The sequence below is a fragment of the Podarcis raffonei genome, chromosome 5 (genome assembly GCF_027172205.1).
Source record: "Podarcis raffonei isolate rPodRaf1 chromosome 5, rPodRaf1.pri, whole genome shotgun sequence".
Taxonomy (NCBI): domain Eukaryota; kingdom Metazoa; phylum Chordata; class Lepidosauria; order Squamata; family Lacertidae; genus Podarcis; species Podarcis raffonei.
This window is the reverse complement of record NC_070606.1, coordinates 22,575,055-22,598,288: the sequence shown is the minus strand read 5'-3', so window position 1 is coordinate 22,598,288 and position 23,234 is coordinate 22,575,055. Positions and strand designations below refer to the sequence as shown.

The 23,234-nt window shown below is 42.3% G+C and overlaps 1 protein-coding gene across 1 annotated transcript in view; it reads right to left on the bottom strand.

Annotated features, from left to right (window-relative positions):
• SH2D4B (SH2 domain containing 4B) overlaps window positions 1–23,234 on the bottom strand; it is an 83,510-nt gene that overhangs the window by 48,987 nt on the left and 11,289 nt on the right. Inside the window, exons 2-4 of the mRNA XM_053388223.1 lie at window positions 12,025–12,184; window positions 10,280–10,427; window positions 1,355–1,502 (exon numbers count right to left, since the gene is read on the bottom strand). Coding sequence (XP_053244198.1) covers window positions 1,355–1,502; window positions 10,280–10,427; window positions 12,025–12,184 — 456 coding nt within the window. The remainder of the gene's footprint in view (window positions 1–1,354; window positions 1,503–10,279; window positions 10,428–12,024; window positions 12,185–23,234) is intronic.

Below are 23,234 nucleotides of genomic sequence, written 5' to 3'. Positions count from 1 at the left end.
CAGCCAAAGGGAAAGGCCTGTTACATCTCCCTCTGGTGGGAAGACCCAGCACAGGCACTGCTTTGGCAGCAGGCTGGCTCTATTCCTCAACACTACACTACTGTGGAGATAGGTGGAATTATTAAACCACTTTGGGTTTATAGCTCAGTGAGTGGAATAGGGGTCTCTTAACAACTCTCACCCCCCTTAAGAAACTACGGTTCCTAGGTTTCCTCAACAGGCTTCCTCAAACTCGGCCCTCCAGATGTTTTGGGACTACAATTCCCATCATCCCTGACCACTGGTCCTGCTAGCTAAGGATCATAGGAGTTGTAGGCCAAAAACATCTGGAAGGCCGAGTTTGAGGAAGCCTGCCTCAAGAGAAGCCACTGTACAAAGTGGGATGATACTGCTTTAAATGTATAGTGCAGATGGGACCTTAGATACAGACAACTCAGAAATACTAAGAATAAAGTGCAGGATTAATATCTTTTTGCATGGTCTCTCAACCATGTGAACCGTAGTCTGAAGTGGTACAGCCCCAGCAAAAGTTTGCTCATCTTCTGGTTTTTTGGTTTTTTAAAAAATAATTAGGCTAGAGTCTGAGGTTTAAAACCAGTAAATTCCACTTATTACTACTAGTTTCACTGTCCTTGACTAGGATTCTCAACACACCAATATATTTCTCTTCCAGGACTAAAGTGGGGAATACAATGATGATGCAGATAAAATTCACTTTCATATTGCTTTTTTCTGGTGCTTTTTATGAGCATTCTTCATAAACCCAAAAATGAAAATGAAATGAGATAAGGTGGTTATGCATTTTATTGGGCCAACTAATTTGTTTTGTATTCTTTGAGACCCAGTAAGTAACAATAAGCTACCACAAGATTCATAAACAAGAACTCACCAAGGAAAATGGAAAATATGCAGAAAATCACATCAGTCCAGCAAAAATAACACTGAAAGCTCAAAACTGGAGCAAAGTGTGTTAAAATTCCTGTAAGATCAACAGGAGAGGTGTTGCTTCTCCAACACCCCACTCCTCTTGTTGTCTGACTCCAGATTCCCATCATCTTCAGCTAGCATGACCAATGGTGTTAAGGTCAAGGTGGTGGGAAATGCAGTTATCAGCGTTTGTAGGGCCACAGGTTCCACATCCCTGATCTAAGCTATTAAAGCTCTTTCTTCCTGTTGAGCCATTTAGAAAGGCACCGTGTTTTTGTCCTTTCTAATCCTACCAGTTCTTCCGGATCACAATGCTTTCCATTCAAGGCCCGGCTCACTAATCATATGGCATCACACTGCCGTTTTCTCAGGCTAAACCAAGATCTTGGCATCATTTAAAACCCTCTGCCGGTTAAAATTTACTCACGTTGTTCTTCCCATTCATGGTCTTCCTTTTCATTCTGCGGGCTATACTGCTGGGCTTGCTTGAGGCTCAGGTACAGCTCTTGAGCTCTGCGTTCCTCCTGTTGCCGTATCTGCTCTTCACCTCTTTGCCTCTCTTCTTCCTCTCTTTTCTAAAAAAATAAAAAAGGATGGAGGGAATCAAACAGCAAATAAGGAAACTTCCTATGCGGGCGCCACTACCAAGAAGGCCCTCTGTCTGGTTCCCTGTAACCTCACTTCTCGCAATGAGGGAACCGCCAGAAGGCCCTCGGCGTTGGATCTCAGTGTCCAGGCTGAACGATGGGGGTGGAGACGCTCCTTCAGGTATACAGGACCAAGGCCGTTTAGGACTTTAAAGGTCAGCACCAACACTTTGAATTGTGCTCGGAAATGTACTGGGAGCCAATGCAGATCTCTCAGGACCGGTGTTATGTGGTCCCGGCGGCCACTCCCAGTCACCAGTCTAGCTGCCACATTCTGGATTAATTGCAGTTTCCGGGTCACCTTCAAAGGTAGCCCCATGTAGAGCACATTGCAGTAGTCCAAGCGGGGGGAAATGAGAACGAAGAGCAAAAAAATAAATACTGGAAAGGAAGTATGCAGCCTCTCACTTCTTTAATTGTCCAAGACTTTCTGGAGAGAAAGCAATCCTATTGTTTGGAAATTACCGTATATACTTGAGTATAAGCTGACCCGAATATAAGCCAAGGCAACCAATTTTACCACAAAAAACGGGAAAATTTATTGACTCCAGTATAAGCCAGTTCACCACACCACAAACCTCCTGGTGGGCCGGAGTCCGTGTGTGTGTGTGCGCGCATGTGCACACGGCAGAGGGGGCTTCTCTCTCCCCCCAGCCCCTCCTGTACCCCTGCCTACCAGAGGCTGGTGGCGGCAGCAGTGGAGGAAGAACAAGCAGCCCGAAAGGGAGGGGGTGGCTAACACCCCAGAGGACAGGATCACACTTCAAAACGACCTTGACAGATTAGAGAACTGGGCCAAAACAAACAAGATGAATTTTAACAGGGAGAAATGTAAAGTATTGCACTTGGGCAAAAAAAATGAGAGGCACAAATACAAGATGGGTGACACCTGGCTTGAGAGCACTACATGTGAAAAGGGTCTAGGAGTCTTGGTTGACCACAAACTTGACATGAGCCAACAGTGTGACGCGGCAGCTAAAAAAGCCAATGCAATTCTGGGCTGCATCAATAGGAGTATAGCATCTAGATCAAGGGAAGTAATAGTGCCACTGTATTCTGCTCTGGTCAGACCTCACCTGGAGTACTGTGTCCAGTTCTGGGCACCACAGTTCAAGAAGGACACTGACAAACTGGAACGTGTCCAGAGGAGGGCAACCAAAATGGTCAAAGGCCTGGAAACGATGCCTTATGAGGAACGGCTAAGGGAGCTGGGCATGTTTAGCCTGGAGAAGAGGAGGTTAAGGGGTGATATGATAGCCATGTTCAAATATATAAAAGGATGTCACATAGAGGAGGGAGAAAGGTTGTTTTCTGCTGCTCCAGAGAAGCGCACACGGAGCAATGGATCCAAACTACAAGAAAGAAGATTCCACCTAAACATTAGGAAGAACTTCCTGACAGTAAGAGCTGTTCGACAGTGGAATTTGCTGCCAAGGAGCGTGGTGGAGTCTCCTTCTTTGGAGGTCTTTAAGCAGAGGCTTGACAACCATATGTCAGGAGTGCTCTGATGGTGTTTCCTGCTTGGCAGGGGGTTGGACTCGATGGCCCTTGTGGTCTCTTCCAACTCTATGATTCTATGATTCTATGATTCTATGATTCTATGATTCTATGAGTGGGACCCTCACTCGAGTACAAGCCGGGGGGGGGCTTTTTCAGCATAAAAAATGTGCTGAAAAAGTCGAGTTATACATGAGTATATATGGTAAGTCCCATTGCACAAGATGGTGGCATGCCATTGAGTAAAGACAAGACAGACACAGGGCTCCTGGGGTCCTTGCTTCAAACAAGTACAAATAAATGAGCTACATTTATATCTGTGCAAATGTAATGTCAGGAGTGTGCCCTAACTCTACGCAGTTTGTCATAAAAGTTTCCACTAATTGCTGTATCCACACACAAACCAGATGAGCTGTTGACAGCAGAGAAATACAAGAGGCTGCGCAGGAGTCTTAAGAAATTGCTTTGTTTCTATGAAGAGCGTTGCCTTTTTGTTTCTTAACAGCTTGGTTCTCAGCGCTATTGCACCTTGAGAGATGCTGGGTGCGTAGTGGGAGTTTTAGCACTGTCAACATTCAAAGATCTTTCAAAAGAAGATCCTACACTGTTTCTTCCTGACCTTTAAAATACCAGCAAGTGCTCAGGTTGCTTCACTGCTCAGAGACAAACATTTTTATTTATTTAAGAATACGGTTAAGGAGAGTTGGCACTTTCTATTAGTAAGGAGAGAGGAAGAAAATAAACAAAGACAGGTGTCTCAAGCTTCACAAGGATGGTTACTCTAGATGGTTTCTGCCCAATGACATTTCAAAAATGACTGGAATAAAGTAAGCAATTTGCTAATTATAGGCAATTATGATATTCAAGGAATATAAAATTGGAAAGAGTGCAACTTTCTACCTTTGGGAAGCAATCAAGGTATTTTTCTAGGTGGTCTGAATACCGTTATAAGGGCGACATCTCATTCAGCTTCAGTTAAGTAGGTATCATGAAATTTCGTACTTGCCGTTTATATCAGCTGGGAACTGATTTTTACAGAGGATGTTGGTGCATGATGAGACCCATGAAAGTTAATAAGACCCTGAAGAGTTTCCAGGCCAAACCCTAAGAGGGTCTCTCTCCCTTTAAGGTAGATGTTCCTCAACCTTTAATTGCCCAGGGAAAAAATATCCGAGGCATACTCGACACAATGCAAAACTTAGTTAGCTTCTTTATCATCTCTAAGAATAATAGGTAGACGTCCTTCTCACAATTCTGGGATAGCCCAGTTCATTGCCTTCAGCCTTCCAGTCTGTCATGGTCTAGAGACAACCTCCACTTTCTGGGCAACAGCCATAGAACAGGTTGCATAAGGAAGCCTACAGCACATCCTTCCTAGAGGTTACATCTCTTCCCTCCCCTAACATAGGACAGTGGTTGCTGCATGTGGCTTATCTGCTCCTACAGATATAGTGGCAGACGTACTCAACAGGGGCAGATTTAGACACTGAGCCAAGAACTTGCCATCTCAAAGCCAGGTAAGCAAGGTGCTGGACTTTGGGAAGGAGGCGTGAGGCTCTGACAGTCCCATAGTCCTCCCCTCCCAAAACATCATTAGCACTTTCCCAGCTTTGAGAAGGAAGTAGGAGTGTGCTAGGATCCTGCCAGAGCCCTCATGCATCCTTCCCAAAGCCGGTTGCCTCTTTACCCACCTTTGGGAAGGCAGCGTGAGGGCTGAGTGGGGCACCAAATTTTGGCCTGGCACAGGGTGCCATAATACCTATGTCCACCCTTGTAGTCAACATGGCAGTTTCAATTTTCAGTTCCCCTAACTAGTGTGCCCTGAATACAGTTTAGAAATCACTGCTTTAAAAATTCCTTTAAAAATGTGGCATGGCCCCTGGCAGACATTTCTATTCTACACAAGTCTGAAAGGGAACAATGGTGTGGACTTTTCCATGGCATCGGAGCTGGAAACCATACATTTGTGTTAGTGGAACTTTTTCATTACTGAGGTTCCATTGAGACATTGTTACTCATAGAGTGTGAACGTTATGCCCATTTTACAGTCATCAAACAGATGTCATCTACCGCATATGGTAATGGGACCTGTCACATAATAGATGCCTCTCTACAGGATCCTCTTATATTTGTTATGTTAATCAAGTAACGGCATACCAGCTAAAACTACGGTGGAGCCCTGAGAGGGCTGGAAGAGAATTATTTCCTAGTAAGAAAACTGTTTGCCTTCTTCAAGCATGGAGGGAGTTTTAATTAAAGTCAAAGGAGATATGTGCATAATAATAAAAAAGTTGTCCTTTATAATGCACAGCTCAGTTCTGATGCTATAAGAAGTAATTTCCTGTTCCTCCTCTAGCCTTCCTACCAAAACCAGGGTTGAAATCAACCCCAGGTTCACTTTTCATTACAGAATTTGCACAGAAGCAGACCTACAGTATAGTCCTTCTAGAATAGTGTCACCTGCACAGTGGTCAACAATATCCCCACACTTCAGCCACCTACGATTTACAGTTTTCATTCTATAAACAAAAAGGGCTGAGGCAAAAAATAGTTAATGAACTCTGTTGGTTTTTGCAATTGGGGTGCTTTTGGGGGGTATCTTTTAAAGTTAATACACTGGAGTAAAAATGTCCCATGTATTTTTTTCAAGCAAAAAAAAAGTGGGGGCCCATGGAAACAGATAAGTGCTTTTTCTCTGACAAAACATGCATGAATTTCTTATGGAACGTTTCACCACCCTGAGATACACTGGAACTCAGCTTAGGGTAGCAAAATATCATATTAAATTGTCTGTGCCAGTTCCTTCATTTCTGTCTATGAAAGCTAGTACGTATGGCAGAGAAACATTGAACCTGCAATCCATTGGTGTTTGTTGATGTTTTACCACAAACAACACACTCCGAATTCACACCCAAAATTCTACGGGCTGGTTCACATATGAATTTCCATCACTCGGTTACCACAACAGGGTGTGCAAATGACCCAGAACTATCCTGAGACACCCCAAAAGTGAATTATTACATCATCTCATGCTTTTCAGTAGAGTCCATTCATAGACTCATCTTCCAGCCATCATTATTACAATATTGCCAAGAGGAAGAAGGATTCCCTATTCACTTTGGTAAGTGAAGATATAATTTTTCTCGTCTGGCCAACTTTTGTATCCTGATATATAGCAGAAGGAATAAAAGTGATTTTTTTGGAGAAAGGGGTCTGATAATACTGTGTGATTAATGGTTAGACACCTTCTCACAATGGACAGCACACTTTCATTTCCCAAATCAAAATGCTTCCAGATGATGAAACTTTAATGGAGTTCATGCTTTTTGTTCTCTCTCTTCTGAAGATTGTTTCAGATATTGCCCCGGTCATTTTTCCAGGAAAATATATATATTAATGGTGTATTAAATATTTTAAGCATGGTAAAATGAGCGTGTTAACTGGTCTGCAACTATTCCACCCCTGCTGAACCACTCATTAAAGTTTTGTTTCTTCATTTCTTCAAGTATGAACAGATTTTTAACTGAAGCACCCATGTGCATCCATGTAATAGCATTTGTTCCTGTAGAGTAGTGGTGTCCAAACTTTTTTAAGAGGGCCAGATTTGATGAAGTGAAGGGCTGTGAGGGCCGACCAAAGGGCCAACCAAGGTTGTTGAGCTTTCTTTTTTAAGGATTGAAGTTGGGGTGTTTTTTAGGATTTTACCCCAGGAAATAAACTGCTGCAGGGGCTGGATTAAACTGACCGGCGGGCCGGATTAGGCCCCCAAAACAGACTTGCCTCCTGTAGAGGGAAGAAAGATCTGGGGGTGCTTCCAGACTGGTGCCTGTGGAATTGCAAGTGATTCTTCATGTGTCAGGAGGTATAGCAGTTTTTGGGGTCTGTACATCCAGCCAAGTTCTATCCAACTCTAGTAGGCATACCATAGTCATGTGGACAGGAGACAGACAATCTGGTATAGGGTGGTATATAAATTCTAACAACAACAACACACCCAAACTTATTATTTTGGAGCACACATTCTTTTTTAAATCAAAGTTTATATGTGTGCTAAACATTTTCTTATTTAAGTGCTATTGCAGGATTTTATTTTACTTTTTCAAAAGGCAAAAAAGCATTTTTTGTCACAAATTAAAAGTTTTTTTAAAAATAAACACTGCTAATAAGGTAATAGTGAAGATGTGTGCATACGTGGCAATATGCTCATATGCTCAAAATGTCACTGCACGCATCAAAACCATGACTCCTTAAAAAGATGGAAATGTGTACACTTGCAGACCCTCTTTCCAAAACATCACCTTTTGTAAGCTCTCAAAATAGTCAGAGGAAGCACGGGAAAACACAGGAGAACAACAGTTTGATGATCACACCAAGTAGATTCCTGTAAAAAGTGAACAAATAAACAGTGGTAGTTCTGGAGTACCCAGAACACCTAGCATGATGGCTCCTTGTATGTGGAACTTCCCCCCTACTAAGGTGTATCTGATCTCATCTCTTTATAATTTTAGGTGACTAGCTGCATCCTTCTTGGCATTTGAAGGAGAGACCTGACTGCTGCTGCTATTAATTTTTTTCCCTTTTTTTTGGAGGGGGAGTTTGTGATTTGTTTTAAGAGTTGCATTGTTTTACAAATTTTTAAGAACCTGTTTGCTTGTTGCAAACCACCCAGTGGTTTGCACAAAGGGCAGTGAATAGATTATGTTTAAAAATTGGCACTTTCTACCAGCATCTTCTCAAAGGGCAAATCCACCATTTCGTAAAGTAACCAGACCTGACCTCAATCATTTGTACTCTGGTCAACTCCCGCTAAAGGGGGAGAGGGGGGCAGGGAGTGGAAATCCTAGAGAACAAAAAAAAAAATTAAAAATCTCACCAAATTTTATTTTTAATTTTTTACAAATTCTGCTATAGTTTTCTTTGTCTGAATCATGTAGAGAAGAAGCCAAACAAACAAGAAGCCAAATGCCCAATGTCTTCACATGGACATTTGAAACTGGGGGTTGCAAAATACCAGCAAGGCTAATGACCCCCAGAGAGGAGGGGTAACTCCCTTGAATCAGAAGCTATACTAATGTTAGTGGAGGTGGCATTTGACCCATCCACTTTAGCAGCCAAGGAAGCTGTCGTGAGGTTTTCTGCTGAACCTCCTACAGCTTATCCATATGGATCACTATGTATGAAACGTTTCCACCCATTGCGCTTGTGGAAAGTGCTGTTTGATTCTAGCACACAGGCTGAGCAGCTGTTTTTGAGGGCAGGTGGGTCATCCAAGGTCAAGAGGCTTTTGCACTTTAGGGGGCAGAGGTGTATTATAACTGCTCATTAAATCTGGAGTACAGTCTTAACAAAGCCACTCATATGGGGGGGAAACGCTGCTATTTGCTCCCTTACAAAAGAAAAAGTTGCAGAGCACCTCATTTCATGAAGCACAGGAAGACTAATTGTGAATCTGTCAAAATAAAAAGAGTTGTGCACAAGGGAACAGATAAAGAAACAGTTGTTCTGCGTGTGTCTTCCACCAGCCAGACTCCAGTTTTTTATTTGTAGGAAACTGGAGAAAAACGGCTTCCATCTTCTACTAGGGTTGCTAGGTTGCAACCTTGGACCTAACTTAATTGGGAGATAAGGCACTTGCGGCTTCTCCTGCATGTGTTCCTGCTCCCCAGTTTTTTTCATCCACATCTCATCTCTGCAAGCTATAGCAAACAGGGCTCTGGTTATGTCAAACCACAGGCAGGGTGGAGGAAGAGGGGGTGGGAGAGAATCACATCAAAGGGGAAAGGAGCAGAAGAAATGCCTGCTTCACCTTCTGGTTGAGTGGCAGATTAAAAAGTTCCAAGGGAAGTCTCCAGGACCCAGATCCAACCTGGTGGCTCTTCCATATCCCACATTATCCTTGCAGCCACTTCCTCCCATCCCTGCGCCAACATCCCCGCCTTCTGCCTACAAAGTCCACAGCTTTGCTGCAGTAAAGAAGAGCTCAAATCCAAATCTTTCAAAAGAAGCTATAGAAAACACACTAAATACAGCCACCCAGAGTGGCTGGGAAAACACAGCCAGATGGGTGGGGTATAAATAATAAAATTATTATTATTATTATTATTATTATTATTATTATTATTATTATTTGAAATGCATTCCTATGGAGCCAACTAGAAAATGCACACAAGTATATTTTTTTCACACACTTCAGATTCAGTAGGAATTGAATAGAATATTGGGGGGGGGGAGGTAAGCCCCACCCCACATAATTGATCAGAAGACATGAAGCACAAACAGTGTCGACTTTGGGGGCCCCATCCCCTCAAATATCTTTTTGAAGGAGGTGAAGGGATCTTGGTCCCTAGGAATTGGTTCCTATAATAAGAACTATTTAGGATCTTGCAAATCTGGAATTTGTAGGTTGGGGTTCATGCTACCAATGACACCAATATTTTTCTTTCCCTCCCCCCACATGTGTAGAAAAACAACTCAGTGTAGGTGGTCTTGCTCAGAAATTGACCAATAGGAAAATATTTAAGTGCTCTCTTCCCCAGTGCCAGTTCTCCTATCAAATCTGCACTTCTGCCATGTGCCATCAGTCCCTAACGTGTGTTAATTTTCAATTTTGGATATATCCTGTGCATGAAACTAGATGTGATGTTTGTTGTAGGTCTCCCATTTCCTGGAACATTTAGTCAATACGTCCTATTAGGTAGAGTGAGGCAGCTGCCTCAAGCAGCAAATGAAGAATGGTAGCGAGAGGTTGAAGAACATGCCACATGATCTGTCTGTGTCCACCTAAGCTAGTCAGCTACCCTTGAGTGACTGGTTTACACTGCCCAGTCCAGTAATGATTAAAGCCTCAGCTGCCAGTCCAGTCAGCTTCTATATGTGGAATGGAGAAGGGTAGATGTTTGTCCTTCAACTACAGCAGCAAAATGTATTGGGTCACCTCTGGTCACCATCACTGGGTGGCTGCTACTGGCAGGGGCAAAAAGCTTTGGGAAGTGTCACAGGTAAATCTGGGGGGAAACAAGGTGGAGAATATTACACAGGGCTGCTCTTTTCAGCTACCACAGATTCTAAGGGCCTACTCCATTTGTACATATCATCTCAAAGAGAGCCTTCACCATGAGTGAAAATGCCGTGATATTCCCGGGGAGTCTTGCCATCCCAGGAAGATCAACGGCAGAATGCAAACATATAAGTTAAGGGAATCAACAAACCTTTAATTCCTCCTGGATTTTCTCCTCCATCATTTTGGCTGCTTTGCGATCTTCTGTCTCTATCTTCCACTTCTCTGCCACTATTCGAGCCTTCTCCTTCGCCATAGCATCTCGAAACTTCTTTGTGATTTCCGCTTCTTTTTGCTTCCTTTAAAAAAAGGGAGCAGGTAGGCAAGTAAAAAAAAAAAAGGAAAAACAGCAAAGAGGATTGTGACTCCTGAAAAGCTCACATGTTTATTTTGAGGTATGCCAGGGATTAGGAAACACATAGACTTGGTGGGCCATATCTTTACCTCCCCACCCACCAGTCAAAGTTGGCCTCCAGTATGGACAGAGATAAAGACCAAGCAAGATTGAATTACACACTCATGAACTGATGTGCAGGGAATTTAGTCCTGCTTTCCAGCTGCAGGATCCAGCCACATCTCTGCCTGCCCCACATATGACATCTGCTATGGGCCCAATGGGAAGACCTAGTGGCCCAAATTTGGCCTGCAGAGTAGAGACGTGGGGCTACCTTTGAAGGTGACCCGGAAACTACAACTAATCCAGAATGCGGCAGCTAGACTGGTGACTGGGGGCGGCCGCCGAGACCACATAACACTGGTCTTGAAAGACCTACGTTGGCTCCCAGTACATTTCCGAGCACAATTCAAAGTGTTGGTGTTGACCTTTAAAGCCCTAAATGGCCTCGGCCCAGTATACCTGAAGGAGCGTCTCCACCCCCATCGTTCTGCCCGGACGCTGAGGTCCAGCGCCGAGGGCCTTCTGGCAGTTCCCTCATTGCGAGAAGCAAAGCTACAGGGAACCAGGCAGAGGGCCTTCTTGGTAGTGGCGCCCGCCCTGTGGAACGCCCTCCCATCAGACGTCAAAGAGATAAACAACTACCTGACATTCAGAAGACATCTTAAGGCAGTCCTGTTCAGGGAAGTTTTTAATGTGTGTCATCTTAGTGTATTTTTTGTCTTTGTGGAAGCCGCACATAGTGGCTGGGGAAACCCAGCCAGATGGGCAGGGTACAAATAAATAATAATAATAATAATAATAATAATAATAATAATAATAATAATAATTTCCTTCCTCCTCTCTCTCTCTCTCTCTCTCTCTCTCTCTCTCTATATATATATATATATATACCTGCCAACCAAGGATAACATTTCACTCCCAATAGGTTGCCTGTAGTGTCATGAGAGTGGGGGCAGGATCTCAGACTGTAATTCACAGCAAGATCTCACTGAGACTGGTAATTATTGGCATTCTTTCAAGCAACCACCCTTACTGTCTGAGAGACAAAACCTCAGAACTGAAGACTAAAGCTCCATGGATTCAGAAGATTCCCAACAACAATGGAAACACAGAGGTCCATGTGTTTACAACCTCTTCATCCATATAGAGGTCTTTGTGGGTATCAAAGATCATGGAAAAACCTGGAAAAGATTCCTGATTAAAGCAAGAGACATAATATTCTTAAGTTTTTTTAAAAAAACTTAAATGCAAATTGATTAGGTTTTATGGCTTTGTTTGTTGGTTCGGTTTTTGTTTCTAATGTCATAGCTGACCTAACCAAAGTGGGTTATTTATAACAAAAGCAAAGATGGATATACTTGATATTTTAGATTAAAAATTGAAAACGGTTTTGAAATGAAAGCATTGTCCTATACTTTGAGGAGACAGTGTTCTAGAAATGTGAGCCTCCTTATCCAACATCACCGACATGAGTAACTTTGGTTTTGCAAAATGCTCACCATAATTCTTCTGCTTCCTTCTGGGCTTGTTGTCTGGCTCTTTCTGCAATAAGTTCTTCTGTAAGCTGCTCATAAGGCTTGTCTCCAGGAGCTTCTCCCATAATCCAAACCCAGACCTCGCCATCAGTCCCACAGAGCCACTGCACTCGTTTGTCATTACCTGCAACAGCCATCAAAATACACAACGAAAGGGCTTTGTGACAAGGGAATGATGTTCTCAAGAGTCAATAACACACAGTCGGCGCAAGGATCAAAATACAAATCATGGACCTAAGCACATGAGCTGTTTCACAGAAGTGAAGCCAACCTTAATATGTTACACCAACCCTGTGCTTATTTGTGGCAACACTCTGAGTGAACATCAGGAGCAGCAACTAACCTCCTGGGAGCTAAGCTGCAGGCTTCAATTTCTGAGCCATCACTTCTCTTTTGGTAAAAAAAAAAGAAAAGAAAGAAAGCGGCAGACTCCAATCAGCTTCACCAGTTTGTTTTACTCACTTCCTTGCCTTTCCCTGCTCCCATATAAATATCCTTTTCCTGCTATTGCACTTGGTTTTGTGAAACAAAGCAGTTTACCGCTGACTTCATAATGCTGGCTGTTGATCACTCAAGATGACATCACAATACATCACCGGAGGTCAAAAATACAATCTTTTGAAGTGTGAAATCTTTCTGTAAATGCAGAACTGTGTGAAGGAGGCTACCCATAACCTTTTCCCGAGTCTGTTACAACAAGATGTATGCCCAGGCTACCCAGGAAGAACAAGACACACCAAACCTATCAAACAGAATTGTGTTAGAAGTTAAAGTTATGTTTTGAGTTCCTGAGCAAGAATCATGTGATATGAATATATAATATAAACCTCAAATGATCCCAGAAGTTCCCACAGCTCTGGTCATTAACATTATGGAGTCAATCTTGTCGGAAAAACATACTTAGGTCTCTTAAATGGAAACTGCTTCCTTGTCGAGATATGTGCAGAAATTAATTGATTTTATTTTATTTAGAGAGCGTGAGACAATGGCACTGCACATGTGTAATGGCACGCTTTCCTAAATAAGTGCGACACAAGTTCTATTTTGATGGAAACAGCAAGGTTAAAAGTTGCAGCCCTATGAAGTGAAAATGTCAACAGCAGCCACTGAATGGTCAGAACTGAATGAAAAAAAGAAAAATTATGGGGAAATTAAACAGAAATCTCATAAAAAGCAGGGTGGCTGGCGGGCCGGGGGTAGTTGATAGCAGCTCCTACTTTGAAGAAACAGAACAGCTACCAAATCAAAAAGTTAATATAATTGTATAAATAAAACATGAAGGAATGATTCCATACATATACAAGAAGGCAGTGAAGAGAAAGAAAAAAGTTGTTCAATTTAAATCAAGCCAGAGAAAAATGATAAAAGTCCCAAAGCAGATTGACTGAAAATAATGTTTAGGTGTGGGGGAAGAAATGTGTGTGAGAGGGAGGGGAATCATGGGGAAATATTGTCTAATAACTGTTTGAAACCGTATCAATAACTAGGGGCATGCAATACCCACAAAAATTGATTTGTGTTTGTATTTTTAGATCAGGGTGCTTGAGACAGTTTGAGAGCTGTTTGGTGCCTTCCTGTTTGGGACCAAATTAGATCTGTTTAAAACAAAACTCTCCCCGGCCACATTCACTTATAACGGGGAATCAAAACAATGACTAAAATTCCCCACACACAGACTTTTTCACAGAAGTGAATGAAAATCGCAGGCATACAAGCCCCTCCAGAGTGGATTAAGCCTGCCAAATCATAGGCAGACACATTCCAGGAGTTTTGTGCAAGAAACCTTTGAAGTTTGATCTTTAATTGTTATTATTTTTGATACCTGTATCTTGTTTTCTGCCAGAAATGGAGGCATGAGCAGCCCTGTTGAAAGGATGAAGCCTGTCAAATTTCAGAATTATAAGTGCAGTGATTCTTCTTCAAGAACATACTTTTTGGGGGGGTGGTTACAATAGAAATCATAGGGTGACCAGGATACTGAAGTAATTAGTATAGATCCCAAAGAAATTCTGAAGTGGGGAAAATATTACCCACCTACCTGGCACCCAGAAAAGATCCTGATACTACAAAGTTTGTTGGTACAGTGGGCTTCTGCTCTCCCCCTGGGATTTTGGGGGATGTAGCCACTTCTCCCAGGGAGAGAGACATGAAAGGGTGATGGTAGGAAAAAACAGAATAGATCAGTGTGAAAAACAAACACTTTTTAATATTTTGCTCAACATCTCTCCCACAAATTACCGTGGTTCGAGTGCCATGGGATAATTAACTGTGATTAAAGCCTAGACAAAAGATTCCCTGCATCTTTCCACCACTTAAGTTCAGGATGTTTTGCTATCAGCTTCATTTTGCTTTCACTGTATTTCATTTTATTTTAAGGCAGTGATAGCTTTGAAAATGCTGTGGGGGGGCACCTAACTTCACAGAGTAACTTGGGGCTTTAGGGAGCCCCTTATCTGACTCAAAAAATCTTGTTAAACAGCACACTCCAACTCAGGCATGTGGAAACCTCGTCCATATCACTCCTATCTGCCTCATAATTCAGGAAGTAAATGAAGTTCACACACACCCCTACCAGGAACCAAGTAGAGGGGTTCATACAGTAAAGTGTCAAGAAGCAGAAGCAGTATAAATATAACATCCAAAAAAATGGGAGAAATTCACAAGTCAGCAAAGTATAAATAAAGTTGTTTATGTGTCTCCCTAAAGGCAGAAACAATAGGGCAAAGACAGTGATAACAGTGCACTTTTTTGTGGAAACCAATTTTAAAACTCCACATGGACATGGCGTATAATGTTTTCATATACAGGAAACAGTATGTCATAACAACAAACCTGTATCCCGAAGAATAGCTTGTGAGCGGTTTTAGATATGTTAGAACCAAGTGATTTAAGAATGCAATGAGCAGAAAATCAAAAACTGTTTTAACCTTGTTAATCAAAGGAATGAATTCAGATGTATTTATTTGTGTGAGAATGTTGCATTTAGACCTAGAATAATTAAAGTAATCCCAGGAATATTCCATCAGCCATGAAGAGAGGAGGCATAACAACACCCCTCAAACTGGAAAAGGTTTTTGAAGCGTATGCTTGTACACAGGCAATAGGGAAGCATTATTGCACATACCCTACAACTAAGGCTTTTTTTCAGCCAGAACTTGCCGGAACTCGGTTCTAGCACATCTCAGGTGGGCGCCATTGCCATTAAAAGAGAACAAGGGGGGTGTCTATGGTGCGTTCTGGCGCCTCTTTTTCTAGGAAAAAATAACACTGCCTACAACCTAATACATTTTCACCCACATAAATGTTGGCTTTTCATGAAACAAAATTTTGAAGAAGTACAAGGCATATGATTGTACAAATCTAGCACATTTGGAAGACAGTGTCCAACATTATGATGAATCAACAACATACATTTATGCTAGATATATACTGTATTGGGCCTAATGAAGTTATGTTGTACTTTTTAAAAATAGAAACATTTATAACCCACCCTTTGGTCCCAGTTGGTATAGATTCCAATAATTTAAAATCAGAATAAAAAATTTTGATGGAGCAGATTGAGCTACTTTCATATATCCCTGCATCATGCACACCAATAAAAGACAAAAGGAATCTGAAACATGGGACACTTACATTTAAAGTAAGGTGAACTTTAATGCTTGGTTATGTTCTCTAGGATCCTGAATTCAGCCACACAGTCGAGGCGATGGTAGGTAAGCAGTATATAAATTGTTTAAAATAATAAATAAAACAGACTGTCGTGAGCTGCACTTGACTTGTTTTATGAACAAATGCTGAGGTAAAATTATCCTGATGTACCTCTGGAAAATGGCTGTTTTGCATCGGCACACATCAACAGCAAGGCTCCTATCAAATAAGTGTTTGTGGACGTTTTATTCTCATTATTCACTACTGTGATGTGAATGATGGATGGTGGGAGGCAACACTTCAATTCGCAGTTCATTCTCTTGTGTTAATGGACACTATGTAAAACATTGCTTATGGCTAAGCAAGGTCTTTAGTCTCTCCTTCTCCCCATTACTATAGCAGATGAGTGTACAGCAACTACAGTGGTACCTCGGGTTAAGAACTTAATTCGTTCTGGAGGTCCGTTCTTAACCTGAAACTGTTCTTATCCTGAGGTACCACTTTAGCTAATGGGGCCTCCCGCTACCGCTGGGCAATTTCTGTTCTCATCCTGAAGCAAAGTTCTTAACCCGAAGTACTATTTCTGGGTTAGCGGAGTCTGTAACCTGAAGCGTCTGTAACCCAAAGTATCACTGTATCAACAAACCAGTGGTTTTCAACCAGTGTGCCGTGGCACCCTGGGGTGCCTTGAATGATCGTCTGGGGTGCTGCAGGCAACACTGGCCTCTGTCTCTCTTTCCTTCCCTCCATCCTCTGATACCCTCTTGCATCTCTGCCTCCCAAAGGCTTGCACAGCTGTTTGTTGCAGCAGCCCTGGCTACAAGCTCAGCAGGTGAATTGTGTGTCTGGGGCTGGCCAGGGGGTCCTTTCTAAGCCCCTGTGGAGCACCTGTGGAGGCACCTCTCTTTGGGGCAGGGGAGCAGGTCAGAGACGAGGGGTGCCAGCAGTGGTTGCCCGGAGGACTCCCAAGAAGAGGGGAGAGGAGGCTGAGGGAACACCCCACAAGGGAGGGCATTTGAAAAGTGGTAAGGGACTGCCATCTCAGCAGGCAAGGGATGTCATAACTGGGCTCCTGAACCCCACAGGGGTGCCACAGAAAGGATGTACTTGGGCAAGGGAGCTGTGGACCCAAAAAGGTTGAAAACCTCTGACGTGCCATAAACCCTTAATTTCGATGGCTTCCTACATGAGAAATAAGTTTAGACTGGCAGAGTTGGATGTTTCTCAGCCACATGCAAGGCGGACCTACATTTGGGGGGCCTTGAAGCTTGAACTGTCATGGTGGCCCCTTTGCAACCAGCAACAAAGTCTGGGTAACCACTGTTATCTTCTTCAATGGGCCTGTTGAAGACAGATCACCACACCTATACAACATTTGTGCTACTGACTCTCAAACTTTGGGACAGCTTTCTATAAATCCAGGACTGTCCCTGGAAAATATGGACATGTGGAGGGTCTGAGCTTCATTAGTTTCATAGCAGATCTGCCCTTGCCCACTTGTATGCATGTGACTGCTGGCCTTCTGCAGAGCACTCTTCTATACAGAGCATGCACATCCGGACCTAAATAGAGGTCTTTCTAACTGAGAACGTAGCACTGCAGCAAACACAAACTCAAGAGCTGGAACAGAAACAGTTTTCTTCCTTTGCCTTAGATCCAAGAACGGGCATCACTTTTATAAGCAGGGACATTTCTTTTCCACCCAGAGTGTCACTGTTCCCTGAATAATGAAATTCAGGCTAGGAATCTCTCTAAAAACAAGTTAAGATAAATCTCAATAAATAGGTCATCTGGAGGCAGCCTGGTACCCTCCGATTGACTGAAAAATATCCTATTTCCCCTAATATTTGGATCAGTGGGGGGTAGGACAGATAGGTAACAAGTCCATCTGAGGCTATTTTGGAGAGTTCACTCATCTCTGGCCCTTTGGCTTCACCTGTGCTAAGCAAACCAGCATCCCTAAGAATTGTTCGGATTGCATCCTCAAGGCATATCATTCTAGTCTGCATCCGTCTGGTAAGTACAGTACACAGCACATTCTCTTTTTGCAGTGCCAGTGACTACAATGGCAGCCTTCCAGGAGGCAGGAGGCTGTGACTAATATAACATTGAAAATGTATACTCACTATTGGTCGTAAACACAAGCAGCGCTAGCACCAGAACCATAATATTTGCTTGTCCTTTTCCAGTGCCTTCTATGACAGATAAATAGAAACCACTTCTGGCTGAACTTCACAGCAATGAACTCAGGAAACAAGGCCTTAGAGAGCAATACGGAGCTTAGGACTCTGGCCTATAAGAATCATTAGTCTCCAATGAACTGCACTGCCAGTCTAATATATGCCATGGTCTGGAGTGGCTGTTCCCAGCCTCATGCTCGCAAAAGGCCAACAAAACTAAAAGAAAAAAGAAGTTTCAGAACATTAAGGGGGGGGAGCAGAGGAAGAAACTTCCACAATACACCAGGCAGTAAGAATTTTATGAAGAAGACCCTCTGACCTGCAAAACTATGAACTAAAAAAAAAACAATTTCATGGCAATAATGCTTGCCTGCAGCATCATTCATGGGGAGTGCTACCCCCCCCCAAAAAAAAGTTAGCATCCCCATTTATGGGCCCCTGTGATTAACTGAAGGTACTTTTCACACTTTCTCAGAGTTTTCATTATCACCATCTACTCACTTCTATCCATCGGTGACAGAAAAGGGGTAGGGAAGAGAGCTTTGGAATGGAAGGGATCTGAGAGTTTCACTTCCGAGCCACTGACATGTTGTTCTCCCCCTTCCTTTTGTGAGGGAAGATCAGCGTACATGCCAACTTTTTCCATCCCAAATCCAGGACACTCAAACCCCCATCGGGTCTGCTTGTCTGATCAGCAATCTGAGGGCTCATCCATAATTGCCCTTCTCCTTGAAAAAAAGCAGGTGTCAGAGCAGTTTCCCCCTTGTCCCACACTTTCTAGCATGGGTAAGAGCAGTTTTGACCTTGCCCCGCTGCTTTCCCCCAGAAAACCCCCTCTTTAACTATAAATTGGAGCAAACATCAATCCAGAGAAAACCCAATCAATGTTTTACTCCAGTTCAATGGTAAAGAGTGGGTTTCCTCAATAGAGCAATGGCAAGTCTGGATAAACCTTCAGAGTCCCTTGGTACCTAAGAACCTGACTCCAAGATTCCCTGTGATAACCTGTAATACAGTTTTGGGGATCCATCGATAATGGCTACCAGAATTAAGATGCCGCATACCAATATTATATTCACCCATTTTTAACAAACCTAAGAACATATGTAAGAAAATCTGTCTCCAGCCCCAGCAGAAGTCAGGCAGGTACAGAAAGATCTGCATCTCTCATTTGAGGCCTCAAGTCATTTGCATTCATGCTGCTAATTAAAAGCCATTTAAAATAACTGGGGCTGCAGTTGATGGGATATTGCTAGAATCAGCTCATTGCATGCAGGCTCATTTATCATTGTTTTTAGCAATTATGGCATCCTTGACAATTCCCCATTGTTTGCCATCTCCACAGCCTTTTGAAATTGATTCATTTTTGTGTGGAAAGTCCATTGCAAACCCAATTGGATATCAAATCTCAGAGAAATACCATTAGTTAGACAAGGGTTGCAGCACACTCAGCCAAACGAAATATTCAGGTACTTCAGGTACTTCAGTCACTCTATTGTGTGGCAGATTAATTGCTAATTAAATTATCGTTTTAGTGGATCATTGCCTTGGAACCTTAGTAACATTAATGTACTTCCAAATCCTGCTTGCTGCTGACTACAATTTCCTGTTTAATCTCTTTGTTTCTATCACATGTTCCTCACAACTAAAGCTCCCTAGATGCAGTAAACTAGTATTAAACTAGTATTAACAGAAACTGGACTGCACTAAACTTGTCTTCCTAAGGTCCTAGTTTGTTTCATGTGGAGGGTTGGTTAATATGGGAGAGAATTTTAAAATATAAGACAAACAACCTGCTGTGGCACAGTCCTGATTTCTACCATTTTGTCATGTGTGGTGTGTGTATTAGCTTTTGGCAGTTCATCCACAGCTATGGCTCTCCCCATCCTGGACTCTCATTCAGAAACACAGGATTCTATTTTGGCTGCCATGGCAACCAAGGTTCTTAACAAGCTGGAGGCCCATTGGGTGGTTGGAAGGACCATCAAGTGGTTGGCTAAACCTGGCTACATCCCTTCCCAGCTGGCTTTGACCCAGTTTTCTTTGCCTCTCACTGTCCATTTGGACTCTGTCCACTGCTTCCTCTGCAGTCGAAGCTCAGATTCCCTGCTTCCTTTGCCTCCTCCTCATACTGTTCAACTGTAGTCCACCTCTGTGGCCATGCTGGAAGAAAAGAGCTGACTTTGTGACATCAGCTGCCATTGAACCAATCTCCTCTGCAATTTAGATTTGAACTGACGGTGGAGATTTGTGCAGTAGCTGCTGATGTCACAAAGACCCTGAGCTACTCCCTGCTAAAGCAAGAGGAGGCAGTCCTCTTTTTTTTCCCCCTCTGGAAATCCCAGGCCTTTTTTATTTTTTATATATATAATATTTTATTCAGTTTTCACAACAAAGAAATTATAAGACAAACAGTAAGAAAAACACAAGAAAAAACACAAAAGTACAAAAATACAAACAATTAACATAAGATAGGAAAAAAAGAAAAACAAAAAACCCTCTTTTTTCTTTTATCCACTTTAGTTAACTTATTATCCTGACTTCCTCACGCCTTCCTTTTTTGTATTCCACTTAAAAATTGGTTCAGCAAATTCATATCCTATTGGTTAGTCCTTAATTATTTTTCCTCACATATTTCACATATTTTAACTTCAAACTTTCATCTAATATCAATCCACTCTTACGTAATCTTTTGCTTTATTTACTAGAACCCCTTCATTTCATTTCAATGTCATCAACATTCAAAAATTTTACAATGTTTCTGTAAGTAGACTTTAAATTTCCTCCAATCTTCTTCCACCAACTCTTCTCCCTGATCTCGAATTCTGCCAGTCATTTCCGACATTTCCATGTAATCCATTACTTGCATCTGCCATTCTTCCAGGGTGGGTAGATCTTGTGTCTTCCAATGCTTTGCAATGAGTATTCTTGCTGCTGCTGTAGCATACATAAAGAAAGTTGTATCCTTCTTTGGCACCAATTGGCCGACTATGCCCAGGAGAAAGGCCTCTGGTTTCTTCAGAAAAGTATATTTAAATACCTTTTTCATTTCATTATAGATCAGGGGTGTCTAACTCAAATTCATCGGGGGCCGCATCAGCAGTTTGGTCACCCTCAAAGGGCCGGTTGTATCTGTAGGACTTACAGTACAGGAGAGAAGGGTTCAGGTAGCCATTGGATCTGTCACATCACAGGATGGCATGCGCTCAATATAAAAACAAGTGGCGGTTTCCTGAATGCATGTAAAGTGGAGGTTTCCTGTGTAGAACGGCCACCGCCGCTAGAGGTCAGACGTTCTCTGGCTTGTAGGCTGCCGTGCATGCGCTGAAGAGGCGGCTTTCTTGTGTCAAAAAAAAAAAAGCGAGAATAAAAGGTGAAGGCTGGCAGCCAGCGGCGGCTACACGGGCCACATGACGAGGTCTGGCGGGCCGGATTCGGCCCTCGGGCCTTGTGTTTGACACCCGTGTTATAGATCATTTCCCAGAAGGCCTTAATCCTTGGGCACGTCCACCAAAGGTGAAAGAATGTACCTTCAGTTTCTTTACATTTCCAACATTTATTATCGGGCAAATGATAGATTTTTGCGAGCTTGACTGGGGTCATGTACCACCTGTACATCATTTTCATAATATTCTCTCTAAGGGCATTACATGCCGTAAATTTAACCCCAGTGGTCCACAACTGCTCCCAGTCAGCAAACATAATATTATATCCTATATCTTGTGCCCACTTTATCATAGCAGATTTTACCGTTTCTTCCTCAGTGTTCCATTTCAACAGCAAATTATACATTCTTGATAGTGTCTTAGCATTGGGTTCTAACAGTTCTGTTTCTAATTTTGATTTTTCCACCTGGAAACCAATTTTTTTATCCAAATTATAAACCTCTCTTATTTGAAAATAGTGTAACCAGTCTCGCACCTTCTCTTTAAGTTTCTCATAGCTCTGCAATTTCAATTTCTCACCTCCCTGTTCCAAAATTTCCCAATATTTTGGCCATTTGGCCTCCATATTAAGTTTTTTCAAAGCTTTCGCTTCCATAGGTGATAACCACCTTGGGGTTTTACTCTCCAAAAAGTCTTTATACCTTATCCAGACATTAAACAGTGCTTTCCTGACAATATGGTTTTTAAATGCCTTATGAGCTTTAACCTTGCCGTACCACAAGTATGCATGCCACCCAAATACATTATCATAGCCTTCAAGATCTAAAATGTCTGTGTTCTCAAGAAGCAGCCATTCCTTCAACCAGCAAAAAGCTGCTGATTCATAATAAAGTTTAAGATCTGGCAAGAGGAGGCAGTCCTGTCCCAGTGTAGAGTCCCTTGAGAGAAGAAGAAGTTGGGGTCCTCCTAAGAGAAATATAGTAAGTTCCTCAAATAAAGCTTAGTACTTTCCTCCTCCTCCTTAGCTACCAAAAGAATTCAGGAGGGAAGCTTGAGACACGCAATTGCAGAGATGTGGGACATGCATCATCTGTTTAAAATAACGCATTTTCATCACTTTCCTTAAGTCAAAGCGTTATTTGGCTACTGTATGTTTATTTGAACTGCTTGTTTATTGAACCCTTAGGTCATGCATCCCCAGGGCTCAGGACAGGTTATTTGAAACAAACAAATCACCTGACCTTACATTTAGAAAGTTGTGTTCTCATCCTTGTTGCTTAAAAGATTTCATACTTATTTGTTTCCTTTCTGCTATATTCTGCTGCAGCTGTTCTGCACATTTCAAATATGCTCCATCAGCATTCAGTGATCCACCATAGACCTAATCATTCTTCTTTGTAGTTTTTGAGACAAGCTTTTGAAGGCTCGTTTTCTCTCCCTCCCTCCTTCTCTCCCACCACGTATTTTGAAGCCTAGTGCATCCTAATGTACTGAATGGTTTAGCACAGGGGATGGGCAATGAAATTAACTACCACTTACATTTTTTATCAATGCTCACTGTTGATGAATTGTCACACGTTCTGATATGGATTTGTCAGATCTGCAGGATAAATACTATTCAGTTTCATAATCAATCGGCTAATAATGCCCTTATAAAAGCTGCATTGGAGCACATGATACGAGCATATTTGAGCTCTTCACCCACATTTCTGGGCTTAGATGTTGGTAATATTCATGATACCTGCTTAGGCCATTGATAGCCATACTAGCTTTGTCCCATTTTTGCCTTGTTTCCATGCCTCTGTTTTCTCACTGTAGCTTATTTATTATCTTCCCCCATGCATACAGTATTGTTAAGAACTGTGTGTGCTGTTCTCCATTTTCAGTTGCCACAAATGCAAAGAATTGATGGGCAGCTTTGAATTTTAAAAACTCTCACTCTCCATTAAGCTGAAGCTGA